The 25,750-nt window shown below is 46.4% G+C and overlaps 1 protein-coding gene across 1 annotated transcript; it reads right to left on the bottom strand.

Annotated features, from left to right (window-relative positions):
• Window positions 1-271: 271 nt before the first annotated feature.
• Window positions 272-2,129, bottom strand: LOC123395551 (transcription factor WRKY19-like). Its single transcript, XM_045090563.1, has 3 exons — window positions 1,695-2,129; window positions 1,445-1,576; window positions 272-1,144 (listed from the first exon to the last, which is right to left on the bottom strand). The coding sequence occupies exons 1-3, from the start codon at window positions 1,985-1,987 to the stop codon at window positions 571-573; spliced, it is 999 nt and encodes a 332-aa protein (XP_044946498.1). The 5' UTR covers window positions 1,988-2,129; the 3' UTR covers window positions 272-570.
• Between the last annotated feature and the right edge of the window lie 23,621 nt (window positions 2,130-25,750).

Here is a 25,750-nt window from a genome sequence, read left to right as displayed (position 1 = left end):
GATCTTTGTGGGAGATTCTTGGTGAAGGCAGCGATCGCGAGCCTTTTACGGTTTTTTTTATCCGTCGATGTCGGCATTTGTTTCTTTTGTTTTTTCTTTTTTATTTCTTTTAGGCGTGACTGGGCTGTTTTGACCTGAGCACCTATCATTGGATGTTCTGGCTGGTTGTTTTCTAATACATAGCGGGAGAAACTTTTTTGTCAAATATTTATCATTTGTTTTCAGTTGAAAGTGTTTCCTCTGCCGAAATTTGGATATGATCGCAAAAAAGTCAGGTGAAGAACTATTCATTGCTTACAATTTGTTTTTGCCAATACACTTGCGAACTACTAGCTGAATTTACAAGAAAAAAACTCTCGAATAAAGAAAATGAAAAGAATATGAAGAAAAGGAACTAATCTCATCTCCTAAAGCTTACACAAACACACATGCACTGACCCAAGATGAACTTGTTTCTTGTTATTCTTCCTCTGGCGCTCACCAAAAACCAGAGCTTCGCGGGTGATATCTCTAATATCAAAGGTCTTTTTTTTTCCTGCTTTTCTTTTGGTTATCCTTTTTACCATCATCTCATGCAAAGAAGCCAGAAACGTCAAACTCAAACCCGTCCAGCGAGAAGGGGGTCTCCTCCATGGCGGGCGCCCCCGCGGCCACGAGCGCGGACACCACCTCGTCCAACTCAGACCGCGCCCTCCACTCCGCCTGGAACGGGGTCATGGAGAAGCGGTTCGAGTCCGAGGTCACCGGCGAGGGTTCGAGGGACGTTGACAGCGACGCGCCTTGCCCAAAGCAGTTCTCCGGCGTTGACGGCATGGAGAACGGGTAGTGCTCTTGCGGCGCCAGCACGCGCGCCGCCTGCGAGGAGAAGCAGAAGGACGTGGTGGTGCTGCAGCCCTGGTGACCCGCCGTCGCCGTAAGCCCCTCGGTGTTCACCGTCAGGCTCGTGCTCAGGTTCTGCAGGAGCCTACTCGCGCCCGGGTTCTCCTCCGCGTGTCCCGCCGCTAACGCCGCCACCGTCTTATGAATGCACGTGTGCTCGCCGTGGTAGATCACGTCGAAGAGAGTCGGGTCCTCGTCGGCGCGCTGCACCTGCTTCGTCGCCGCGCATCCCTGGGATTTGCGGTGCGTGCAACGGTAGTACCCCCTGCAATGTTGCATAGTTCAGGTCAGGGACGGCAAACAGTTGAATCGGATGCAGCAGGCGTACTATCTGACTAGTGGATGCCAATCAATTGGCAACAGTGGAAACGCTGCAACATTCACCAACTGAAAAGAACACCTCGGAGAACAACCAGTGCCCGAATCCAAAAGCAGAAATCTCGATGATCTCACAGAAAGCGAAAGCAAATGGTTCTGGTGCCACTTGCTACTCGTGTAAACATGTGCGGATTAGGCTCTGAAAGAAAAATTATTTGCTCAGACGTAGTCAAGTAGGAGTACCAACCTTGGGTGCTTGGCTCCAAGAATGTCCTTCTGGCCGTACTTCCTCCAGCTGTGGCCGTCATCGACTGGGGTCTCTGCTCCTCCTACCTCCGAGCTCACCCTAACCTGATGCTTCCGTTTCTCCATTATCTTCCTGCAAGGCCAAGGACAAAGCAAGCATTTGTAAAAAAATCTATACCAAAAAAGATCCAAAATACGACTGATGCGTCAATTAATCGTGACAAACTCGAATAGTTTGATGAAGTATGCACCTCTTCTTGTTGTTGGTATGGAAAGGCATCCCCGAAACGTCGCTCAGGGGGCTGGGAGTCGCGGAGAAGGGCGGCGAGTCGAGGCCGGCGGCGGAGCGCTTCGGGCAGTCGAAGTGCCCGGACATGATCATGCCGATGGACCTCTCGGTTACATCGAAGATCTGGGCGGCCAGACGCTTGCAGTGCTCGGGACAGCCTCCCAGGTTGACGCCGAGCTGCCTCACCAGCTCCTTGATGTGGCCCAGCTCGGTCACCACAAGGCGGCTTCCTCCATTTTCATCCACGCTCTCCATCGCTCTGCGCTGCTAATATTTTGCCGCTGCAGAACTCCTTGTCCCAAAAACGAATTGCGCAGCGAGTGTGTGTGTTGGTGTAGAAGAGGAAAATCGAGATGTGATCGGAGAGTTGAGGTGAGATGGTGAGTGAAGCGAATGGAGGCGGTCTTATATAGTGGCCAACAAACCGCGTATGGGTTAAGGTGAACAAACACAACAGTATTTTTGACCGGTGGGCTTAGTAGAGACTGAAATTTGATTGGCCAATCCCATGCCGGATCGGGTTGCAAACTTTCAGCCGGTGGGTCCCATAGGGTTCAAGTACGCATTCCTCTTCAATCCTGTATTTTTTTTCATATACCTGTGTTTCGAGAATCTTGCGAATCAAAGAAGACCTTAAATGGAAGCATTTTGGTGGCTAGGAAAAAATAATTTGGGCACCTCCATCATTGTAAAATCTGGCTTAAGTTGTGAAACTAGAATATTTAATCACCAATACATGTAGTAAGGACGGGGGCGACCTAGGGTTTCCGCGCTCCCCCTTCTGCCGCCGCCGGCCCTCCCTCCGCCGTCGGCCGTCACTCAAGCCCCTCCTACCCCTCCCCCGCCCCGTCCCTCCCCGTTATCAAAGATCCGTCCTCGCGCCGCCTCCCCGGGAGGTCGCCGGGGCGGCACGCGAGCTCCTCCCCCGCGGGCGTTTTCCTCCATCGTCTCCTCCCCGCCACCGGCGCCCCCGACGCTAGCCCGGATGGTGCCGACGACGGCGGGCCTTTCTTTCCCTGCGCACGCGTTCCCCCTTCCCGGGGCAGGGGCGTCGGCGGTGCAGCTCAGTCGGCTGCGGTCCGTCGACCCGGTGATGGTGACCGGCGATAGGTGAGGTGGCGGCGCTGCTCCTTGACGACAGGGCGGCATGGTGGTGCGGGGTGGTCGGCGGCGCACCCCCGGCCCAGATCTGGGCCATGCGGGGCCCATCTGGGTCCTAGCGGGCCGGCTCCCGGTGTGGCTGCGGTGTCTTCTACATGGTGGTGAGTCGGAGCAGCTTGGACTGGGGGTGGCGTTGTCGACGGCATGCATGTTGCCCACGGGCCTCGTTTTCTCCTACTATTGTGTCCGGTCGGCTACCATCATTGACGGTGGAGGCTGAGCCCTCCCGCGTGCCGACGGTGCTGTTGCTCCTTGTCCCGGGTCCTCTTCATCGATGTGCACGCTTCTCCTTACGGTGCCGTGGTGAGACGGCGCAGGGGCCTCCAGATTGTGTTCGTGCAGGTTGTCGGTTGGTTTGGTGGCAGGCTCCGGAGCGCCCGAGGTGCATGATGGGATCGGGGGAAACCCCTGCCGGCCCGGCCGACACTGACGCGGTGACGCCCTTGGGTGTCGCCAAACCTTTGTGGAGGGCGTCGGGGCTACCCTTCCTCGCGCCTCGTCGCATACGGGGGAAACCCTTGACAACAGCATCGTCATCGTCGCATTCCTTCTTGGAGGTGTTGATGGGTACCGGCGCTTCGGAGTCCTCGAACTTGGTGGAAGACTCTTGGTGGGTGCAGCGATCGAGAGTCTTTTGTGTTTTTTGTCAATCCGCTGGTGTGGGCATTTGTTTCTTTTGTATTTTCTTTTCCATTTCTTTTGGACGTGAATGTGTTGTTTGTGCCCCAACACCTATCGTCGGATGTTCTGGTTGATTGCTTTGTAATACAAAACTGGGGGAAGCCCTTTTTCTTCAATACATGTAGTAACACTAGTAGAAAACAGTACTTTGGTCCACACGAGATAAGAGATTTAATCTCGTTTCTGTTACGAACCGGAACCAATGGATGCATTAGTCTCGATTCATGGGACGAGGGCGCCGGCCGGGCTAGGGTCCCGGTTTGTCTGATCCCTTTGGTCCTGGTTCCAGACACGAACCGGGACCAATGGTCCTCGCTCCTGGCGCAGCACCTTTAGTCCCTGTTGGTGGCTAGAACTCGGACTAAAGTTCAGTCTTCTGTCCCAGTTCTGGCCACCAACCGGCACCAAAGAGATGCCTATATATACTCTCGCCCTGCTCTGTTCACCGTTCTATGCATGCACATGAGGTGTTCGGTGAAATTCCCGAGCCACACTTAAGCTTTCTCCTCTCCAAGCTCCATTTTCCTCATGATTTGTCTAGGTTTGGGCGTGCACCAACTACACAAGTGTTCTAAAAGGTTAGCTACTTCATCCTTTCATCTCTCACTGCTAGTTTAGCTCATTTCAAATGCTCTAGAAGTAGAGTGGTTTGTGGGTTTTAGTGTAGGAGTGTATGTGGGAGTTCTTTTGATTTATATGCACAATTTGAGCTCAAATTAACTTCTTAGAGTCAGAACATTGTAGGGTGTCGTCCCATCCCCGTCCTCACCGTCGTCGATCACCCGCGCCGATCTCGTCGCCGGCACCACCGTTGCGAGACTCTTGTTCTTATCTTCTTTCTAAAAGAAAAATATTCTTACGTGTATGATTTAGGTAGATACCTGTATAAATTGCTTACTTTTATTATCGTTTGTTATTATATAGTGCGGTGGTTTTGGTATCCGCCCACATCGGTCCTCGTCTAGCCTATGATTAGGATGTTGTATATTTTCTTTTATAACTATTTGTTTGATTTAGTGTTTATGATAATTATGATGACCAACGTGACATGGATGTTTTTATCTAGGAGGTATGTGAACCGAAAATTCCAACCGACCCTCTTATCGAGAGCTTAAATTTAGTTGAAAAAGAAAACAATTACTTGAAGAAAAAATTGAAAATAATTGAGGATAAGAATATGGAATTGGAGTTACATGTTGCCAATGTCGCCGATGATCACAAGATCAAGATGGATGCAATGCGGTTGAAGATGGATGCAATGCGCTTGAAGATTAGGAATATTAAAAAATATGACATTGATAAACAGGCTTGGTATCATTATGATGTTGGGTCAATTGTTAGCTTAGTTGCGATTTTGATCACATTTGTTGTTGCATTGAAATGTTTTACATAGTTGTATGTTGTTTTATGAGAACTACATATGAACTTTACGTATTTATTTTTGCAGCAATAACATTTGATCACTACTGTACTTTGGTTTTAATGCGATGAAGAACTTGTATTAATTTGGTCATTTCTCTATTCATGATGTTCTTTAGTGGTTTTTGATATACTTAATTTCATAATGTAGATGAACCGTCAATGGATGTACGATGACCGACGCACTTCGGAATACATTACGGGCCTGCGTAATTTTTTCGGTGTGGCCGAGGCAACCAAGGAGAATGGTTTTATGTATTGTCCATGTGTTAACTGTGAGAATACAAAGGATTACACTTCCCCAAAAACCCTTCACGTCCACCTGGTTGAGAAGGGTTGCATGCCCCACTATTATGTTTGGACCAAGCACGAAGACAGGGGGGTTATGATGGAAGACAATGAAGAAGAAGAGGATGATGACAACTATCCGGATCCTATGTTCCTTGAATACGGTGATACTACAACGGGGGAAGCTGGAGATCAAGAGGCACCAGACGATGTGCCCGATGATGATCTTCGTCAGGTCATTGTCGATGCACAGAGAGAATGCGAAAGTGAAAGGGAGAAGTTAAAGTTCAAGCGCATGTTAGAGCAACACAAAAAAGGTTGTTCCCAAATTGTGAAGATGGCAACACAAAGCTCGATACCACACCCGAATTGCTGCAATGGAAGGCAGAGAATGGTTTATCTCACAAGGGATTTGGAAGCTACTGATAATAATGAAGAAGAAGCTTCCAAAGGATAACGAATTGCGTGACAGTACGTACGCAGCAAAGAAGGTTCTCTACCCTCTAGGTTTAGAGGTGCAGAAGATACATGCATGCCCTAATGACAGCATCCTCTACCGGGTTGAGTACGAGGATTTGAACGCATGCCCGGTATGCGGTGCATTACGGTATAAGATCAGACGAGATGACCCTGGTGATGTTGAGGGTGAGCGCCCCAGGAATAGGGTTCCTGCAAAGGTGATGTGGTATGCTCCTATAATACCATGGTTGAAATGTTTGTTCACAAACAAAGAGCATGCCAAGTTGATGCGATGGCACAAGCAAGACCGTAAGAAAGACGGGAAGTTGAGAGCACCCGTTGATGGGTCGCAGTGGAGAAAAATCGAGTGAACGTGGGGAGACTTTGCACGTGATGCAAGGAATGTATGGTTTGGTTTAAGTACAGACGGCATTAATCCTTTCGGGGAGCAGAGCAGCAATCATAGCACGTGGCCCGTGACTCTATGTATCTATAACCTTCCTCCTTGGTTGTGCATGAAGCGGAAGTTTATTATGATATCAGTGCTCATCCAAGTCCCTAAGCAACCCGGCAACGACATTGATGTGTACGAAGGTCATTAGTTGAAGAACTTATACAACTGTGGAATGGAAAATGTTTACGTGTGTGGGATGAGCACAAACAACACGCATTTGACCTACATGCCTTGCTGTTTGTGACCATCAATGGTTGGCCTCCTCTCAATAACCTTTCAGATCAAACAAACATGGGGTACCACGCATGCACGCACTATTTAGATGACACCGAAAGTATATATTTGGACAAATGTAGGAAGAATGTGTACCTAGGACATCGTTGATTTCTTCCGACCAACTATCAATGTCGAAAGAAAGGCAAGCATTTCAAAGGTGAGGCAGATCACCGGAAGAAGCCCACCCTCCGTACTGGTGATCACATACTTGATATGGTCAATGATTTATAAGTAATCTTTGGAAAGGGTCGTGGCACACAATCTGTTCTGAATGACGCCGAGGGACACGCATCCATGTGGAAGAAGAAGTCTATATTTTGGGACATGTCCTATTGGAAAGACCTAGAGGTCCGCTCTACAATCGACGTGATGCACGTGAGGAAGAATGTTTGCGTGAACCTGCTAGGCTTCTTGGGTGTGTATGGGAAGACAAAAGATACACTGGAGGCACAAGAGGACCAACAACGTGTGCACCAAAAAGACGCCAATGCATTCAAAGCAGTATGAAGGTCCTGCCAGCTACACTCTTACCAAAGAAGAGAACGAAATCTTCTTTGAATGCCTGCTTGCTACTTCTTGAGCTTGCGTTGGTTTTTCCCTTGAAGAGGAAAGGTTGATGCAGCAAAGTAGAGATAAGTATTTCCCTCAGTTTGAGAACCAAGGTATCAATCCAGTAGGAGTATCAAGATGAGTCACCAAGGCACCTGCGCAAAAACGAACAAACTTGCACCCAACGCGATAAAGGGGTTGTCAATCCCTTTACGATTACTTGCAAGGTGAGATCTGATAGTGATAATAGGTAAATATAAATAGATAAATAAATAAAAGTGCAGCAAGGTATTTTTGGTATTTTTGTATGTAGGTCTGAATATATAATGTGTAAAATAGACCCCGGGGCCATAGTGTTCACTAGAGGCTTCTCTCATGATAGCAAGTATTACGGTGGGTGAACGAATTACTGTCGAGCAATTGATAGAATTGCGCAAAGTCATGACGATATCTAAGGCAATGATCATACATATAGGCATCATGTCCGAGACCAGTAGACCGATACTTTCTGCATCTGCCACTATTACTCCACACATCGACCGCTATCCAGCATGCATCTAGTGTATTAAGTTCATAACAAACAGAGTAACGCCTTAAGCAAGATGACATGATGTAGAGAGATAAATTCATGCAATATGATGTAAACCCCATCTTTTTACGCTTGATGGCAACAACACGAGGCATGCCTCGCTACCCCTTCTATCACTAGGTGAGGACACCGCACGGTATGAGCCCAAAACCAAGCACTTCTCCCATTGCAAGAATTATAGATCAAGTTGGCCAAACGAAACCCATAACTCGAAGAGAATTACAAGGATACGAAATCATGCATATAAGGAATCAAAGGAGACTCAAATAATATTCATAGATAATCTGATCATAAATCCACAATTCATCGGATCTCGACAAACACACCACAAAAGAAAGTTACATCGGATAGATCTCCATGAAGATCATGGAGAACTTTGTATTGAACATCCAAGAGAGAGAAGAAGCCATCTAGCTACTAGCTATGGACCCGAAGGTCTATGGTGAACTACTCACGCATCATCGGAGAGGAAATGGTGTTGATGAAGAAGCCCTCCGTGTCCGAATCCCCCTCCGGCAGGGCACCAGAACGGTCCCTAGATGGGATCTCGCGGAAACAGAAGCTTGTGGCGGTGGAAAAGTATTTTCGTGGCTCTCTCTGTTGGTTTGGGGATTTTAGGGAATTGATAGGCGAAAGGGGTAGGGAAAAGGAGGCACGGGGGGGCATGAGCCTGCTAGCCCCCCCCCCCCCCCCGGCGCGCCTAGGGGGCTCGTGCCCTCCTCTGTGGCCCTCTGCCTTGGTTCTCAAGTCTTCTGGGTCCCTTCTATTATGGAAAAAATCATCCCGAAGGTTTTATTCCGTTTGGACTCCGTTTAATATTCTTATCTGAAAAAGGTCAAAAACACGGGAAAAACAGAAACTGGCACTCGGCACTGAGTTAATAGGTTAGTCCCAAAAATGATATAAAATAGCATATAAAACATCCCAAGTTGATAATATAGTAGCATGGAACAATAAAAAATTATAGATACGTTGGAGACGTATCAAGCATCCCCAAGCTTAACTCATGCTCGTCCTCGAGTAGGGAAGTGATAAAGACCGAATTTTTGATGTGGAATGCTACCTAACATATTTGTTCTTTGTAACTTCTTTACTGTGGCATGAATCACTACAAGAAATATGCTCATACATGACGTTTTTTAAGACGTCGTTGATGAATTCGTCATAAATCTATGACGATTTCATCCGAGATTGTTGTAAACCATTTGAGGGGATCATATCTACATATAAATTACGACGATGTGAGTCAAAAACGTCGTAACCGCATAAGATTAGATCGTCATAACTTTTACGACGATTATAACAATGTCGTAACATGTTCTAACTATGTTGACATGTCACTCGTGGGTCCATTCTATGTCACGCGTCAAACCCGCCTAGTTTGTGAAGCAACCTACTATTATGTCGTTCCAAAAATTCTCGAAAAATTCTCATAAATACTTTGGATCATACATTCCTAAAATATATGAAAACCCTTCTCTCCATAGTTCAAAAATAATTCTCGGAAATTTGTCTTTTTTACGAGAGGTGGCTCAAATATCTTTACCCCCAACCATTTTGTCATTTGTAAATTAAATATGGACTAGTATTCTATAAAAAATATTTAATCCAATTTTGCAACAAGTATATGGTAGGTCCTTCACAAAAAAACTTATTTTGAGCGCTCGAAAAATGAAAAATGTATTTTTTGTGCAAAGAAAATGAAACCACCCAAATCAACATTTTTGTCATCCCAAGAAACACACATGTGCATAATATTGGTAAACTTTAACAAACTGTAAGAGGGTAATATATTACATGTTTACCCTGAATAAGAGGGTGAAAAGTATAAAAGAAAAAAAATTCCCAAGCTTAAGTCTGATTGATGGAATGAGTTGTGACATGGATTGCTTACATGGAAAACATGTGGCCATCCATCCATCCATCCCACCACAGCAAATACATCTCCCTCTGCCTCTATCTTGCGCGAACCCTAGCCGCAACCTCCCGATCCAGAGAACGCGCGCCGTCGCCTCTCCCTCCCTCGCCCCCATCTCCTCACCGCCGCCACCTCCTTCCTGTCCCCTGCCTCCTTCCCTGATGCATCCCACAGCCACCACCACCGCGTCGCTTGCCGGCCACCCTCGCTGGGGGTCGCGTCGCAGCAGATCTCGGCATTGCTGGCTCGCCCTCTCCACCCCCCGAATCGAACCATAAGACACCACCGATGGTGGAGGCGGACGGAGCAGCTGCAGCGCAAGCTCGCCGGCTGCGGCGTCGCCATCGCCTCCGTTCCAGGGAAGGGTCGCGGCCTCGTCGCCGCCCGCAGCTTCTTCCCTGGTAACCCCGCCCTCCCGTCACCCACTCCCTTCCGCCATAGCCGATTAGCCGCCGGTGAGAGCCCCCCGGTTCCTCTCCTCTGGAGTTTGTTCGCGAATGGATCCCGGCGAAGGCGGTTCCCCTGCCGCTCCATCGATTTCTGTAGTAGCCCCAGGTGATTTTTGACCCTTTTCCTCGTCTATTCGGTCGAACCAGTGCTACCTGTCGAAGCTAAAACCCTAGCCCGCCGCTGTCTCTAACCATTGCAGGCGCGGGCGCGGAGACTAAGGAGGATGCCGAAAAGCAGGTGCTGCTGATCCTCGTCAGCACCCCGGGTAGCGGCAAGTCCACGTTTGCCGAGGCCGTCATGGCCGGTGTCGGCGCCGGTCGCCCATGGGCCCGCGTCTGCCAGGTGCGCCCCACGCGCTCCACTCTCCCTACGTGCTAATGTGCTGAGTGGTGGTACTTTTCATCTCCGTTGTGAATTTGAGGTCTCAAGACAAACATTCCGTAATGCTTAATACGGGCTCATCTGATTCGGCTCTGAAATTGCTTATATTTTGCCCAACTAGTTACTGTATCGCAAGTTTGAAACTGTAGTTTCGGTCTCGTGGTATTAATAATAATATTACTTACCTTGCAAAAAATGGCTCTGCATGCAAAAGCAGATAGCATCTCAAAGTCAAAACACAAAAATCCTATTCCATTAGTAAGTTGGGGTGATTCGGGTAGTGCAATTTTTACTTAGCTTGAATGTTAATAACCATATCGTCAATGAAAACTCCAGCAACTATGATAAGATTTTGTGTGGGTCTTTATTGTGTTCTAGGATACAATTGGAAAGGGCAAAGCTGGAACCAAAATACAGTTCTTGAAGGCCGCAGCAGACGCTTTGAAGGAGGGAAAGAGCATTCTCATTCACCGATGCAACTTGGAACGAGAGCAGCGCTCTGATTTTGTGAAGCTTGGCTGCACCGTACAAGCGGATGTGCATGCTGTTTTCTTGGATCTTCCTGCGAAGGTTTGCATCTCATGCTCGGTTAGCCGGACTAATCATGAAGGAAATGTGCAGGGCGTAATGGCTGCCATGGTTGTGAACCACATGTTGAAGAACAAACAGACACCCTTGCTGACTGAAGGTTTTAGTCGGGTCACGTTCTGTACGGATGATGATGATATTAAGAAGGCAGTTGATATGTATAGTGCTTTAGGACCTTCACATAGTCTTGCTTTAGGAGTATTTGGTCAGAAGAGCAAAGGGCTTGTACAAACTGGAGGCAGGTTTGACTCCAGCAGATTTTTCACATTTGTTGGAGACATCACTCAGTTGCACTCAAAAGGAGGTCTTCAATGCAAGGTGATTGCTAATGCTGCCAACTGGTAATTATTTTTGGCACTTAAATACTTATGATCCAAATGCAGATATGATTTTAGATTATGTTATGTATGTTGAGTACTTGAATCCTGCTTTATCCTTGCTTAGAGTTAAACTGGACCTTTTGTTTTTGTCTACCTAAAGAAAAAATTGTTAGGACCCTCCTCTATCATGTCCCTCGAGATAATATATGTTAGTGTTTCATGCACGAGGTTAAAACCTGGAGGTGGAGGGGTTAATGCAGCAATATTTAATGCTGCTGGAGGTGGAGGTGAAGCGGTCTGCTCCTGTGCTTCCATGGCGACCAAGAGGTCCTGGGCGAGCCGCTGCCGCCATGGCCGCGCTACCGGTGATGAAGCTGGGGACGCTGCTGCTGCAGACGCTGTCCAAGCCTATTGCCAACCGCCTCAAGAGCCGGGCAGCCGTCCACCCCAAGTTTCGCGGCTTCATCATCAGCATCGCCGAGGTTCGATTCTCTTCGCTCTCTCGCATCTCCTTTCTAGGGCAAGGAAGCCGCAGAACGAAGTTGTTGGGTGGCAAATGATCTACTCCTAGTTGGCCCATGGGAGGAAATCTGATTAAGTCTTTTCAAATTTAATTGAAGTTTGGAAACTAATAACTTAGCATTCTGTAGTGTTGCTGCGGCCTGATGACACTTTTGTTCAGTGATTAACTCTGGATGGCAATGTGCCTTATGTGACTTGGGAAGGCACAGTTATGTAAGATGGTTTAGGAAATAACTTTCGGGATGTACATTTGTTAATCAGGCTTACTTCATTAGTTTATTAGAATTTAAGTACGAATTAATTAGTGGCAAAGATGCACAGTTATTTCCCGAGGTGGCAAAGAAACTCCTACCCTTTTAGCCTCTGTTTTGAGAATATTTGACAGATTCTTCTCTATTTTCACCCCCAATATTATGCATCCCCTACTTGTTTTATAGTTAATTAACAAGTCACAATTTTAACATTATGTCACCTCAAGTTCACAATTTTTACTTATCTCCATCTCATCCCCTGTGACAGAGATATTTGCATTTGAAAGTAGGACAAACTGGACTGTTCATAATAAAATATGTCAACTGATGCAAAGTTCACAGCTATAGCAGCACTCGGTTTCTTTCTTAGCCTGGATCATGTGATCTCTGTGCGCCTTTATAGGTCTGAATTACATAATCATGGGTTTGCTTTTGTCCCTTTGGGTTGCAATTATGGGCTGCAATGCAGATAGGTCTGAATTACATTTCCTATTACTTCGGAGTCTTGTCTTATTTTTTGTATTTGAGATGAACCAGTGCTTAGGGGCGGAGCTGAATGGAGGCACCGTGATGCACATGCATCAGGGTCGATTCCTTATTTCAGTAGCGCTTAGTTTGTACAACATGCATGTGCACCAGGTTCACTGATTCATGTGCATCAGGGTCCAAACAAAATGAAGCAGCGAGCGAACAACAATTTTCTCTAGGGGTCTAGGACAAACTGTAGCGTGTAGGTTTCTAGGGTAGAGCGCCATTGGGCCCTGTTGGAGCACGCCATAGAAGCTAAGATGGAACATTACAAAGTAACATATGTAATTCTCAATTCTATTATTAGTGCCAAAACTGTTCTTCGAAGTTCCCTGATTTTGTTAAAAAATCAGTTCGGATTTGAAACTGTGAGGCATATTTACCGTGTAATTTCTTTTTTTGATCGCTACAGAAAGCATTTTAATTGTGAATGTGTCATTCAGATCCTGGGTACACATCAACCAAGGATGAAGAGTAACATCCGAAAATTAATAGAGCCATTTTTTCAAATTCCGTATTTTTTCATAGCAAACATTCCTTAGTTTCTTTAACTACTTGCACAGTTTCGTGATGGGGTGCCATTCTTGACGGCATGGGCAAAAGAAATTTTAGTGCTCCAAAATGCTTTCAAAGATAGCTGTTTTTTAAATTACTTCTTTTTCCACTATAACACTAAGAAACTTTGCAACCTGGTGAAACACTCAGTAATGTTTGTCATAAAAGAAATTCAGAATGTTTTGAACTTCTTATTTTGTTCTAATATTACATTCATCAAGTGCACAGTACCTCGGAGCCAAAACTCCGTGCCCACTTTTAATTGTTGTCTTTTCTTATTTTTTCGTATTATCTTTTACTACTATGTTTAATAGGTTATGGCAGAGGTTATAAAGCACACTTATATTTACTGCTGAATTTTTTTTGAATGGTGCATCAGAGTGACTTTGGCTCCAGCTCCGCACCTGCCAGTGCTCTCATGTTCCACTAATTCTTAGTTGGTCGTCCGAACATGTTTTTTAAGTTTATACTTGGTGCCACTGGAAGCAGATGCTGCTGCGTTACACGTCTGCTATATGTTTGCATCCTAAAGGGAGGGATGTTCGGGATGCGCGTGCACGGCGCGGCAGCGTCGTGGGTGGTGGGACGGATGGGCACGGACGCGCACCTGTACGATGACCCGGAGAACGCCGCCATCCCGGCGCTGCTCGACTCCCGCTTCGACGCACACCTGTAAGTTGGCATATGGCTGCTAGTCATATCTGGGTCGTGGTGCTCTATCAGTTGTGTACCTTTTCTACAATGTTTGTGTTATATATAAAATCATGGAAGGACATTATGAAATCAGTTTCTTAGGATATTTCTTTGTATATAAGAGTAATGGTGGGCTGTATTGTCAGGATTCTAAGGGATGCAGTTAAAGTGGTAGTTTGTAGATGACACGACCATTCACAATACATATCTTTTTGTCTGACTATTTGTAACGCCCTCGATTTAATCGTACGCTAAACATACACGCAAATGCGTACGATCAAACCCAAGGACTCACGAGAAGATATCACAACACAACTCTAGACACAAATAAAATAACATCAGCTTCATATTACAAGCCAGGGGCCTCGAGGGCTAGAATACGAAAGCTCGAAAAACACACGAGTCAGCGGAAGCAACAAATATCTGAGTACAGACATAAACATGGGGTGCCTTAGAGAAGGCTAGCACAAAGGATACAACGATCGAACGAGGCGAGGCCTCCTGCCTGGGAACCTCCTAACTACTCCTGATCATCAACAGCCTCGACGTAGTAGTAGGCACCGTCGGGGTAGCAGTCGTCAGCGGCGGGGACCTCCATCTCCTGGGCTCCATCATCTGGTCGCAGCAAACGGATCAAGGGGACAAGGGGGAAGCAAAGCAGCGGTGAGTACTCATCCAAAGTACTCGCAAGTCTTACATCAGAACTATTCTAATTATGCATCAGTATCAAAGAAGGGGGGTTATATGTGGACTGACTGCAGCAATGCGAGAAAAGAAAGAGAAGGCCTAGTCCTATCGAAGACTAGCATCTTCAGGGTCTTGCAGCAATAGACGAGAGTAGAACAGGGGGGTAACACAAATAATAGTCATATTGTTGCAGCAGTATTAAAGTGAGGTCGCGCCTAAAGATCCTCCCTCGACTCCCTGCGAGGAAGCAATCCCGAGGCAAACTAATTCCAGTTAAGTAACAATTGTAGTTGTAAAAGATCGGGGCACAACTCCAAGTCGTCCTGTAACCGTGGACACGGCTATCCGAATAGTTAATTTTGATCCCTGCACGGGTGCACCACATGTCCCGTCACGCTCGATAACATTCTGGCCGGACATACTTTTCTGGGTCCTGCCCGGCCTCGGAATATCGACACGTCGCAGCCCCACCTAAGACTAATCAGAGAGGCCAGCCCGCCGGTCTAAATCCTAAGCACAAAGGGTTCATGGGCCCAGTTCCCCTTCACGCTCCTGCACGTGGCGTGGGCGGCCGACGTCAGTCCTAGCATCCCTTAATCACAAGCGCGATGCATCTCGGGACCACTCGGGCGCGCGCCGCTACATTGCTGGCATCTGAAAAGCTTTGGCTGATACCGCGACGCCGAGTACCCATAATTCTTCCCGCGTAGCCGATTAGTGCGAAAAGGTCTCCGACCAACCCAGATCAAATACCCAAATCCATTAGCATTTTAATTAGGCCAACAACACAGTCTCACGGGAATCCACCCGTCTTACACTAATCACCAAAGATCCCAGTAACATGGTCGAGTAACTGTGTGGTTGTAACATCGGGGGGGATCCGAGGTATCACCCTCGTTGGATTCCGAATGATGTACCCGTCAAGGTGGGCTTAGAGGAATCACCCTCGAGGGTCCCACACTTGTGGGGTGGCACGACAGAGGCGTCATTGGGAATGGTGAAAGAGGGATCACCCTCGATAACCACGACCGACTAGCTATACTACAGAGATATCATCAGGAGTACTTAGCGAGGTGTCACCCTCGGTACCCGATAGTATCTCTGTAGCGTCGTACAACGAAGGGGGTGAATGTGCTGTGTCGGGTCTGGCTCGTCGATCAGAGATCGAGATTAGAAAACAAGCGGGGCAACTGAACTACGGGGTCAGAGGGGATGACTGCTCCACCTATACTAAGCATATTAAAGTTACAAGACTGAAAGTAGCAGTTCATCAAAAATAGGCTATGCATCAGATATAGCAGCTAACTACAACGGTAGCAAAATACTAATGCAAGCAGTAGGAAGAAAGACATAGGCGATATAGGAATGATCAAGGGGAGTTTTCTTGCCTTGCTGCTCTGCGACAAAGGACTGATCGGCAGGGTCGTAGATGTACCCGGCAGCAGCGTCAGTCTCGGGGTCTACCGGTAAGAAGAGGGGGAAGAAACAATAATTAATAGCACCGATGCAACACAAAGCATGACATGGCAAGATGCAGGCTAGACATGAGCTAACGCAGCAACATCCGTCATAGACGGGTCGGAAGAATATCTGACGATATTTTCCGGGTCTCGGGCTACTACCGGTTATACTGGAAACGATGGAAAAGTTCCAAGTTTGCTATGCTAGGGACGCGTGACACAGGAACGGGCCGTGTATCCGGGTTCGTCTCGTTTTGCTGATCAACTTTCATGTTGAAATTATTTTGATCTGACTTACGGATTATTAAATATTATTTTTTAAAGTTTTATTCAATAATTACATTTGACTAGTCAACTGACCTGCGGGTCCCGAATGTCATAGGCACAAGTTTTATTTAAGATTAAATATTAATTAGTCACATTAATTTAGTGGGGGACCCACGTGGCATACTCTAATTATTCTAATTAATTAATTTAACTAATATATCTATTTAACTAATTCATTAACTCATTAATTAATTATTATATTTATTTATTTAATAAAAACATATATTTTTATTTTGATTTTAACTATCGCGTGCGGCCTCCCTGTCATAGACAGTGGGTGCGTTGGCCCCACCGGTAAGTGGCCTAAGGCTATTTACTCATTTTTTTACAGATACATAACCGTGCAAATATCGTATTCCTCCAAATATCCATATACGCAAATACATACGTCGCATCACATACATACATACATACAAACGCATTTAATACATCATTTATCTTATTCTCTCAAAACTCTCATCTCCCTCTGTGTTAACAGAGAGACAAAGAACACAACTCTCTGCTAACTCAACATAGGAGAGCACGTTCTTCAAATCCTCCTACCGGTCACTACCGTCGACGGATCGGGGTCCCGTTTGCCGGAACGGAACCGGGAGGGTGAGGGGAACGCGAGGGTGGGAGGAGCCTGAGGAGGGGCTCACCAACGTTGATGGGACGGCCCGATGAAGCCGGAGTTCGCGGGAGAAGCGGGGTTGACGGCGGTGATGACGCGGTGGTGGTGATGCCGGTGAGGACGGTGGTGATGGTGGTGACGCGCCGGCGAGGGCCTCCTGGAGCCGTGGTGGTGGTGGTTGCCGGAGTTGGTGAAGGGGGCCGGCCGATGGTGGTCCGGGGGATGGCCGGCCGAGGTGTGGGGGCTCGGGTTGGGGCCGAGAGGGGCGGCCGACGGGATGGGGAGGGCCCCGGCCGCCGGATCCGGAGGGGTGGTGGCCGGCTCTAGGGGAGAGGCGAGGGAGGCCGGCGGTGGAGGCGAGGTGAGTAAGGAGGCCGGGGTGGGGAGGTGCTGGCCGGCGTGGTGGAGGGCCGAGGGGCTCGCCGGCCGGGAGTAGAGGGGCCGACGGGGGGAGAGGCCGCCGACGGGAGGACCTGGGAGGGAGGAGGCGACGTGGGAGAGGAGGGCTCGTGGGGGTTAGGTGGGGGAGGGTGAGATCGAGAGGCAGGGGGGTCGTGGCGAGGCTCGGTCTCGGTTGGGACCGAGAGCGAGGGGAGGGAGAGGGATACGAGAAAGAGAGAGAGATTCGGTGGGGGTGGGGGTTACGAGAGAGGTGGGAGGTGGGGCCAGCGGGAGGGGTGCTGGCGGCGGCGTGGGGGGGGCGAGCGGGAGGGAGGCGAGCGAGGCAGGGGGTCGCTAGGGTTTGAGGGAGGGGGCGTGGGGGCCTGGCCGGTTGGGCCTCTTGGCCCAGGTGGGCCAGGGGGTGGGGGGCCCTTTTTCTTTTTTTGTTTTTTTGTTTTTTTTGTTTTAGGTTTTCTTTTTCTATTATTTCTAAGTCCTTTTAGTACCTAATTTTATTTACTATCTCTTATAATTTACTCTATATACTTTTACTTATTTCTTTTATTTATTTCTTTTACATTTACTATATTTCCTTTATTTATCTTATTCAAGATCCACTTTTAAATATATAGCGTTTACCGATAATTCCTAAAGTGCCCGATTTGATATTATAATCTGCGAGGAAATTTTTATAACTCCCCGAGTTATTATTTCAACAAACGAATTCTGTTCTCGTTCGACTTAATTTTAAAGCTTCGAATTTGATTCGGTTTCAACCAACACGAGATCATTGATATTACTTGCGATGACGTGGCATCATTAGTACGGGATCAGTGTCGCTTAATTACAATCATTACTGTAGCAAAAGTCGAGGATGTCACAATTCTCCCCTACTAACAAGAATTCTCGTCCCGAGAATTAAGAGGTAGAGGGAAAGAGCCCGGGGTATTCATCACGAAGATGATCCTCGCGTTCCCAAGTGGCTTCATCTTCAGAGTGATTTGACCACTGCACCTTAAGGAACTTAGTGACCTTGCGACGAGTCTTACGTTCAGCTTGGTCGAGAATGCGGACCAGATGCTCTTTATAAGAGAGGTCTTGTTGTAGTTCAAGCATATCGTGATCCACTACTCGAATAGGGTCCTTGAAGCAGCGACGGAGCTGAGAAACATGGAAGACATCGTGAACCTGAAAAAGGTCCGCCGGCAGTTCCAATTGATAAGCGACTCTTCCACACCTTTCAAGAACAGTGAAAAAGGGCCAATATAGCGAGGAGCTAACTTGCCCATGATTACAAAATGGTGTGCGCCTCTCATTGGTGTGACACGAAGATATGCCCTTTCGCCAGGTCGATAGACCATACCCTGATGATGACGGTCATACTGACTCTTCTGACGAGACTGAGCAACCTTTCAGATTCGCATGAATAATGCGGACTAGATCTTCAGCGTGTTGAATAATACCCGGACCAAGGAGTGATCAGTCCATTGAACGGTGGCTCGGGATTTCCATATGAGCCAAGTGCAAAGGATACTTTGGAGTCAAAGATGTACAGGAGAGCCAGGTTTCAATCCTGTGGAACTTTGGGTTATGGGTCCACCATGTGGGCCGGGAGTAGGTAGAGGGGTGACATATTATACGGTCTTGGTAACAAAACATGTCAGAGGATAACATGTCAGTTATGTTGGCAACATCGTCGATACCAAGGGCGGGGAACGAATAGAACCATTTTCCTGCTCGTTGAAACGAGGCGGGCCAATAGGCAAGGTTCTGTCCACCGGCGACTACCGGAATGTTATCCACAATAGTAACACGGTCTTAGTGACAGAGTTGTTCACCAAGAATTTTACCTAAGCAGGGAATTAACACTGCTTAGATAAGTTATGCCACAATAAAAATCAAACAGACCAATGGGAAGGGAAAATGTGTTCACACACACAAGTATTAGAGTATACCATTCCCGAGGAAATCATAGAGTATGGTATACATGATAGATCATCCAGTACATAACCATCTTGGTAGGGAGACAAGAAGAATCATCATGTTTATCCATACCATGTGGTTTGGATAATTGATCAGAAACAATTTAGCATCGCGCTTCCAATGTTCATGTTGAAATTTAAAGTACCACATCCATGCTTTGGGGTAGCGTCGACATGGTCATCAGATAAAGGTTGGACTTATGGGTATACAAAGAGGAACCAGGAGGGACAACTTACAAAGCTAAGTCATACAATTTCCTCATGGTAGAATGGCGAACCTTACATATGGAAGGGTTTATAACAATAGGTCCTCCGACCCAGTGTGCCAGACAAGACATCACTGTACCGGTTTTCCTAAAGACCAAAGTTATAATTATTGAGATACGTGCCAGATATTCAAATCTGATTGGTGCCGGGACACCTCACGCTCAAGATACCTCAGAAGAAGGACGAAAACGCAAGATTCTCAGGAGGTGAGCTACACAAGCAATTCTTGAATCAAGAGTTTGATTTAATACATATGAACACAATGTCAAGACATTCGTGCCCACATAGAATTCGTACGTCAAAATGCAACTGGGTTCTCATTTGGACACCATCATCGAGGATAACAAGGCTCTGGATTAGCTCTTATGAAAGAACTTCTTTTCCATGATCAAATCAGTCAGTAGCTTGACGTGCTAAGAGAAATTATATGTAGTGAGGATAGCAAATCTTCAAAACATATAACACTTCGCCCATGCGTGAATGATTTGGTATTTCACGAGAGGAAGCGAAACAAAACTTTCCATATTCACGGCGGAAAGAGTGCACGTGAACTTTGGGAAATACACTTCTACTATCCACATATTCTTCATGAGCTAGGCACAAGGATAATGATTTCAAGAGCTTCATCGTGGAACATAGAGAAGTTGAGGGTGTGGCTGATGGGCTCAACAACAATCCCTCAAAATTTCGACAGCCAAAATTATAATATCAAAGAGATAGCATTTGTCAAATCAAATGGTATAATGTCATATGCTCGAGGGAACAACAACAATTAAACATTGGTAAAAGGGTGCACTCGGAATTACTGAGTGAGTAGCACGACAAATGTTAAAATTATTATTCAACACCCAAGACACTAAGAATGAATAAATCAGTTGTTAACCTCAAGGCAACATGGTTGCCAGCAGTATTGGAATCACACATCAGAGTTCACTTGTCGGTAGTCCGGTTTGAAACAACACGGGACCAAGAAAGAATGGTGATGGCGAGAAGTATTACTATGTCAAGGATTCTTAAGAGGTGCAATGATGCTCACAACATTCTTGACAGAAAGGGTAGTAATACTCCAAGGTAGAAGGCGACATAAGCTGAATTAGCAAGGAACTCGAAGGACAACACAAAACATGAACATGTTTGTGTAGGAGGGAAGGCAAGAAGGTTGTCGATGATAACACATATCATCGAGGGGCAACGATGGTATTTGTCAACATGCATTCGATTGATACCGTGCCAGAGTTCAGAATGCCGATGATGATCACGACACATTTGTCGAGAAATTTCATGAAGATGTAATCGTTTAGCGACGACATCAAGCAAGGGAATGATGAAGCAAGAGGTTGTCGGAGAACACAGATAAGACTGCTCGCTTAGAATTGAGATTGCCTTTCAAGACAACCAACATGATGTGGAAAGCTCGATGTAAGCTTAACACACAGTTGGAATTGTGTTCCAGGGATGAAGGGTATAGATAGAATGGTCGAGCTACAACATGACGGTGATGATGTAGATCGAGTACAAACTCGTAAACAAGGAAGATTACAAAAAAAATGGTTGAATCGCAATGCGTACTCGATTTAGTTATCGATGTACTCGCGTGTCAAACAACTCCAACACGAGACAACTGGAATTTAGGAAATTATCATAGTTGATGAGGAGCTGACAAGAAGTTCCATAGTTCCGCGATATCCTCGAGCTACAAGGAATAATACTCAGAGGTAGATCAACTTTAAGGTTTGGACCGACGTGTTGACCTGAAGAAGACAAGTACTTCAACTCGTTTGAGAATAAAATCAAGGTAGGACAACATGGTCGGAACCATGATTGCAAAGGACAAGATCACCGATACCAGATTCAAACCACAGAATGAATGATTATTGATACGAGAAGTTTCTATGGTAGGATCAACGTCGTTTCCATGGGCATGAACACAGAGTTCAAGGTCGACTCCCACTTCACCAATGCATCACCTGCCATTTATTCCTCGCCTTTGATCAGGTTGTAGCTTTGAAAGAACATTCGGCAAAAACACCAGAAGAGCAAGACTTGTGAAAACTCTTTGGATCATATTGATTTAGTAAGGCATAGGTTCAACCCATCAGGGCATCTTAGGAACATATACCACAAACTTCAAGAGTAAATAACACATGCTTGAAGGGCATGGCTAACAAATCGTATGGTACAACTTATCAAAGGGAGAAGACACAATTTACCAATGGCATCATGTATCAGAGAAAGCAATCACAATAATTTTCTAAAGTAAAGGATGCCATCGGATAATAACTCAAATGAGTCTGGCAACCCACAAATGATCTGATGTGAGTATCGGTACTCAATCAGAGTGGGTAGGACGCAATGCATCGGGTTATAGAACATCTGAAAAATATCGATACTTAACTACCAAAGGAATTTAAGATTCCCAGATTAGTGTATCATAAACAGATGCTCTGGTCAAATACCAGTAAGTTGAATGGACTTAGATGGACAGCCAACCAAAGTTGATTTGTCGAGAACCCGCTCCGTCTGGAAGGACGTCTGAGCCGGAAGATAATTCATGAGTATCAACAGACAATTGTGTGCATTCACCCAAAGGTAGAATCAATAAGATCACAGGAAAATGCACAAGGAATTTTAATGAATGCGGCTAGTCATATGGATTTAACCATAATGCAAGCATGTGAGAAAGGTCATGAACATTAGGCTGCGAAGGATTTTGGAAGACCGAATAATAAGTCGAAGAACTTTCGAAACCCATGACAACTGATGATGGACGAATCCCCGATAAGATAATTCGTTGCATCTCGTAAAACAAGAGCAATTGGAGAAGAAAGTATGAACGACATTAGTATGTTGTCATCCATAGTGGTTGACGAAGGAAGGGAAAATTGCAGAAGCAATGAGCACAACAGCTCAAGGGAACATCAAAGAGTAACTGCAGTTCTTCTCAGGGATAAAGCCATCGTCTGGAATACGGGGCTCTTCGGGAGGAAATGTTTACGAGAACCTAATGTTAGAGTTAGCAAAATCGTTAACCCTAAAGAGAAGAGAGAGTAGAACCCAGAGTATAGGAAAGGAGTAAAAGATACTAATACCACCCAATTGAGATGTGGGCCCGTAAGCCACAACATCAGTGTTAGTAAAGTTTTCAAACACTAGACTCGACTTCGGCCAAGGAGTTGGAAAGGGGGCTACCTACAGGCAGTTGGCTCTGATACCAACTTGTGACGCCCTCGATTTAATCGTACGCTAAACATACACGCAAATGCGTACGATCAAACCCAAGGACTCACGAGAAGAGATCACAACACAACTCTAGACACAAATAAAATAACATACGCTTCATATTACAAGCCAGGGGCCTCGAGGGCTAGAGTACGAAAGCTCGAAAAACACACGAGTCAGCGGAAGCAACAAATATCTGAGTACAGACATAAACATGGGGTGCCTTAGAGAAGGCCAGCACAAAGGATACAACGATCGAACGAGGCGAGGCCTCCTGCCTGGGAACCTCCTAACTACTCCTGATCATCAGCGGCCTCCACGTAGTAGTAGGCACCGTCGGGGTAGCAGTCGTCGGCGGCGGGGACCTCCATCTCCTGGGCTCCATCATCTGGTCGCAGCAGACGGATCAAGGGGACAAGGGGGAAGCAAAGCAGCGGTGAGTACTCATCCAAAGTACTCGCAAGTCTTACATCAGAACTATTCTAATTATGCATCAGTATCAAAGAAGGGGGGGTTATATGTGGACTGACTGCAGCAATGCGAGAAAAGAAAGAGAAGGCCTAGTCGTATCAAAGACTAGCATCTTCAGGGTCTTGCAGCAATAGACGAGAGTAGAACAGGGGGGTAACACAAATAATAGTCATATTGTTGCAGCAGTATTAAAGTGAGGTCGCGCCTAAAGATCCTCCCTCGACTCCCTGCGAGGAAGCAATCCCAAGGCAAACTAATTCCAGTTAAGTAACAATTGTAGTTGTAAAAGATCGGGGCACAACTCCAAGTCGTCCTGTAACCGTGGTCACGGCTATCCGAATAGTTAATTTTCATCCCTGCAGGGGTGCACCACATGTCCCGTCACGCTCGATAACACTCTGGCCGGACATACTTTTCTGGGTCCTGCCCGGCCTCGGAATATCGACACGTCGCTGCCCCACCTAGGACTAATCAGAGAGGCCAGCCCGCCGGTCTAAATCCTAAGCACAAAGGGTTCATGGGCCCAATTCCCCTTCACGCTCCTGCACGTGGCGTGGGCGGCCGACGTCAGTCCTAGCATCCCTTAATCACAAGCGCGATGCATCTCGGGACCACTCGGGCGCGCGCCGCTACATTGCTGGCATCTGAAAAGCTTCGGCTGATACCGCGACGCCGAGTACCCATAATTCTTCCCACGTAGCCGGTTAGTGCGAAAAGGTCTCCGACCAACCCAGATCAAATACCCAAATCCATTAGCATTTTAATTAGGCCAACAACACAGTCTCACGGGAATCCACCCGTCTTACACTAATCACCAAAGATCCCAGTAACATGGTCGAGTAACTGTGTGGTTGTAACATCGGGGGGGGGGGATCCGAGGTATCACCCTCGTTGGATTTCGAACGATGTACCCGTTAACGTGGGCTTAGAGGAATCACCCTCGAGGGTCCCACACTTGCGGGGTGGCACGACAGTGGCGTCATCGGGAATGGTGAAAGAGGAATCACCCTCGATAACCACGACCGACTAGCTATACTACAGAGATATCATCAGGAGTACTTAGCGAGGTGTCACCCTCGGTACCCGATAGTATCTCTGTAGCGTCGTACAATGAAGGGGGTGAATGTGCTGTGTCGGGTCTGGCTCGTCGATCAGAGATCGAGATTAGAAAACAAGCGGGGCAACTGAACTACGGGGTCAGAGGGGATGACTGCTCCACCTATACTAAGCATATTAAAGTTACAAGACTGAAAGTAGCAATTCATCAAAAATAGGCTATGCATCAGATATAGGAGCTAACTACAACAGTAGCAAAATACTAATGCAAGCAGTAGGAAGAAAGATATAGGCGATATAGGAATGATCAAGGGGAGTTTGCTTGCCTTGCTGCTCTGCGGCAAAGGACTGATCGGCAGGGTCGTAGATGTACCCGGCAGCAGCGTCAGTCTCGTGGTCTACCGGTAAGAAGAGGGGGAAGAAACAATAATTAATAGCACCGATGCAACACAAAGCATGACATGGCAAGATGCAGGCTAGACATGAGCTAACGCAGCGACATTCGTCATAGACGGGTCGGAAGAATATCTGACGATATTTTCCGGGTCTCGGGCTACTACCGGTTATACTGGAAACGATGGAAAAGTTCCAAGTTTGCTATGCTAGGGACGCGTGACAGACGAACGGGCCGTGTATCCGGGTTCGTCTCGTTTTGCTGATCAACTTTCGTGTTGAAATTATTTTGATCTGACTTACGGATTATTAAATATTAATTTTTAAAGTTTCATTCAATAATTAGAAATTAAAAACAGATTGGAATAATTTTAATAAAATCCCATTATGACATCATCGCGATGTCATGCTGACATCAACATTTGACTGGTCAACTGACCTACGGGTCCCGAACGTCATAGGCACAAGTTTTATTTAAGATTAAATATTAATTAATCAAATTAATTTAGTGGGGGACCCACGTGTCATACTCTAATTATTCTAATTAATTAATTTAACTAATATATCTATTTAACTAATTCGTTAACTCATTAATTAATTATTGTATCTATTTATTTATTTATTTAATAAAAACATATATTTTTATTTTTATTTTAACTATCGCGTGGGACCTCCCTGTCATAGACAGTGGGTGCGTTGGCCCCACCGGTAAGTGACCTAAGGCTATTTACTCATTTTTTTTACAGATACATAACCGTGCAAATATTGTATTCCTCCAAATATCCATATACGCAAATACATACGTCGCATCACATACATACATACAAACGCATTTAATACATCATTTATCTTATTCTCTCAAAACTCTCATCTCCCTCTCTGTTAACAGAGAGACAAAGAACACAACTCTCTGCTAACTCAACATAGGAGAGCACGTTCTTCAAATCCTCCTACCGGTCACTACCGTCGACGGATCGGGGTCCCGTTTGCCGGAACGGAACCGGGACGGTGAGGAGAACGCGACGGTGGGAGGAGCCCGAGGAGGGGCTCACCAACGTTGATGAGACGGCCCGATGAAGC

This window comes from Hordeum vulgare, chromosome 5H (assembly GCF_904849725.1).
Source record: "Hordeum vulgare subsp. vulgare chromosome 5H, MorexV3_pseudomolecules_assembly, whole genome shotgun sequence".
Classification (NCBI taxonomy): domain Eukaryota; kingdom Viridiplantae; phylum Streptophyta; class Magnoliopsida; order Poales; family Poaceae; genus Hordeum; species Hordeum vulgare.
The sequence above is the reverse complement of the archived record's forward strand: the minus strand, read 5'-3'. Positions and strand labels throughout refer to the sequence as shown.

Coding starts and splice junctions, on each gene's coding strand:
- LOC123395551 (XM_045090563.1), bottom strand. CDS start 1,987: ATGGAGAGCGTGGATGAAAATGGAGGAAGCCGCCTTGTGGTGACCGAG. Junction 1,577..1,694: donor CATACCAACAACAAGAAGAG/GTGCATACTTCA, acceptor TTGGCCTTGCAG/GAAGATAATGGAGAAACGGA. Junction 1,145..1,444: donor CTTGGAGCCAAGCACCCAAG/GTTGGTACTCCT, acceptor GCAACATTGCAG/GGGGTACTACCGTTGCACGC.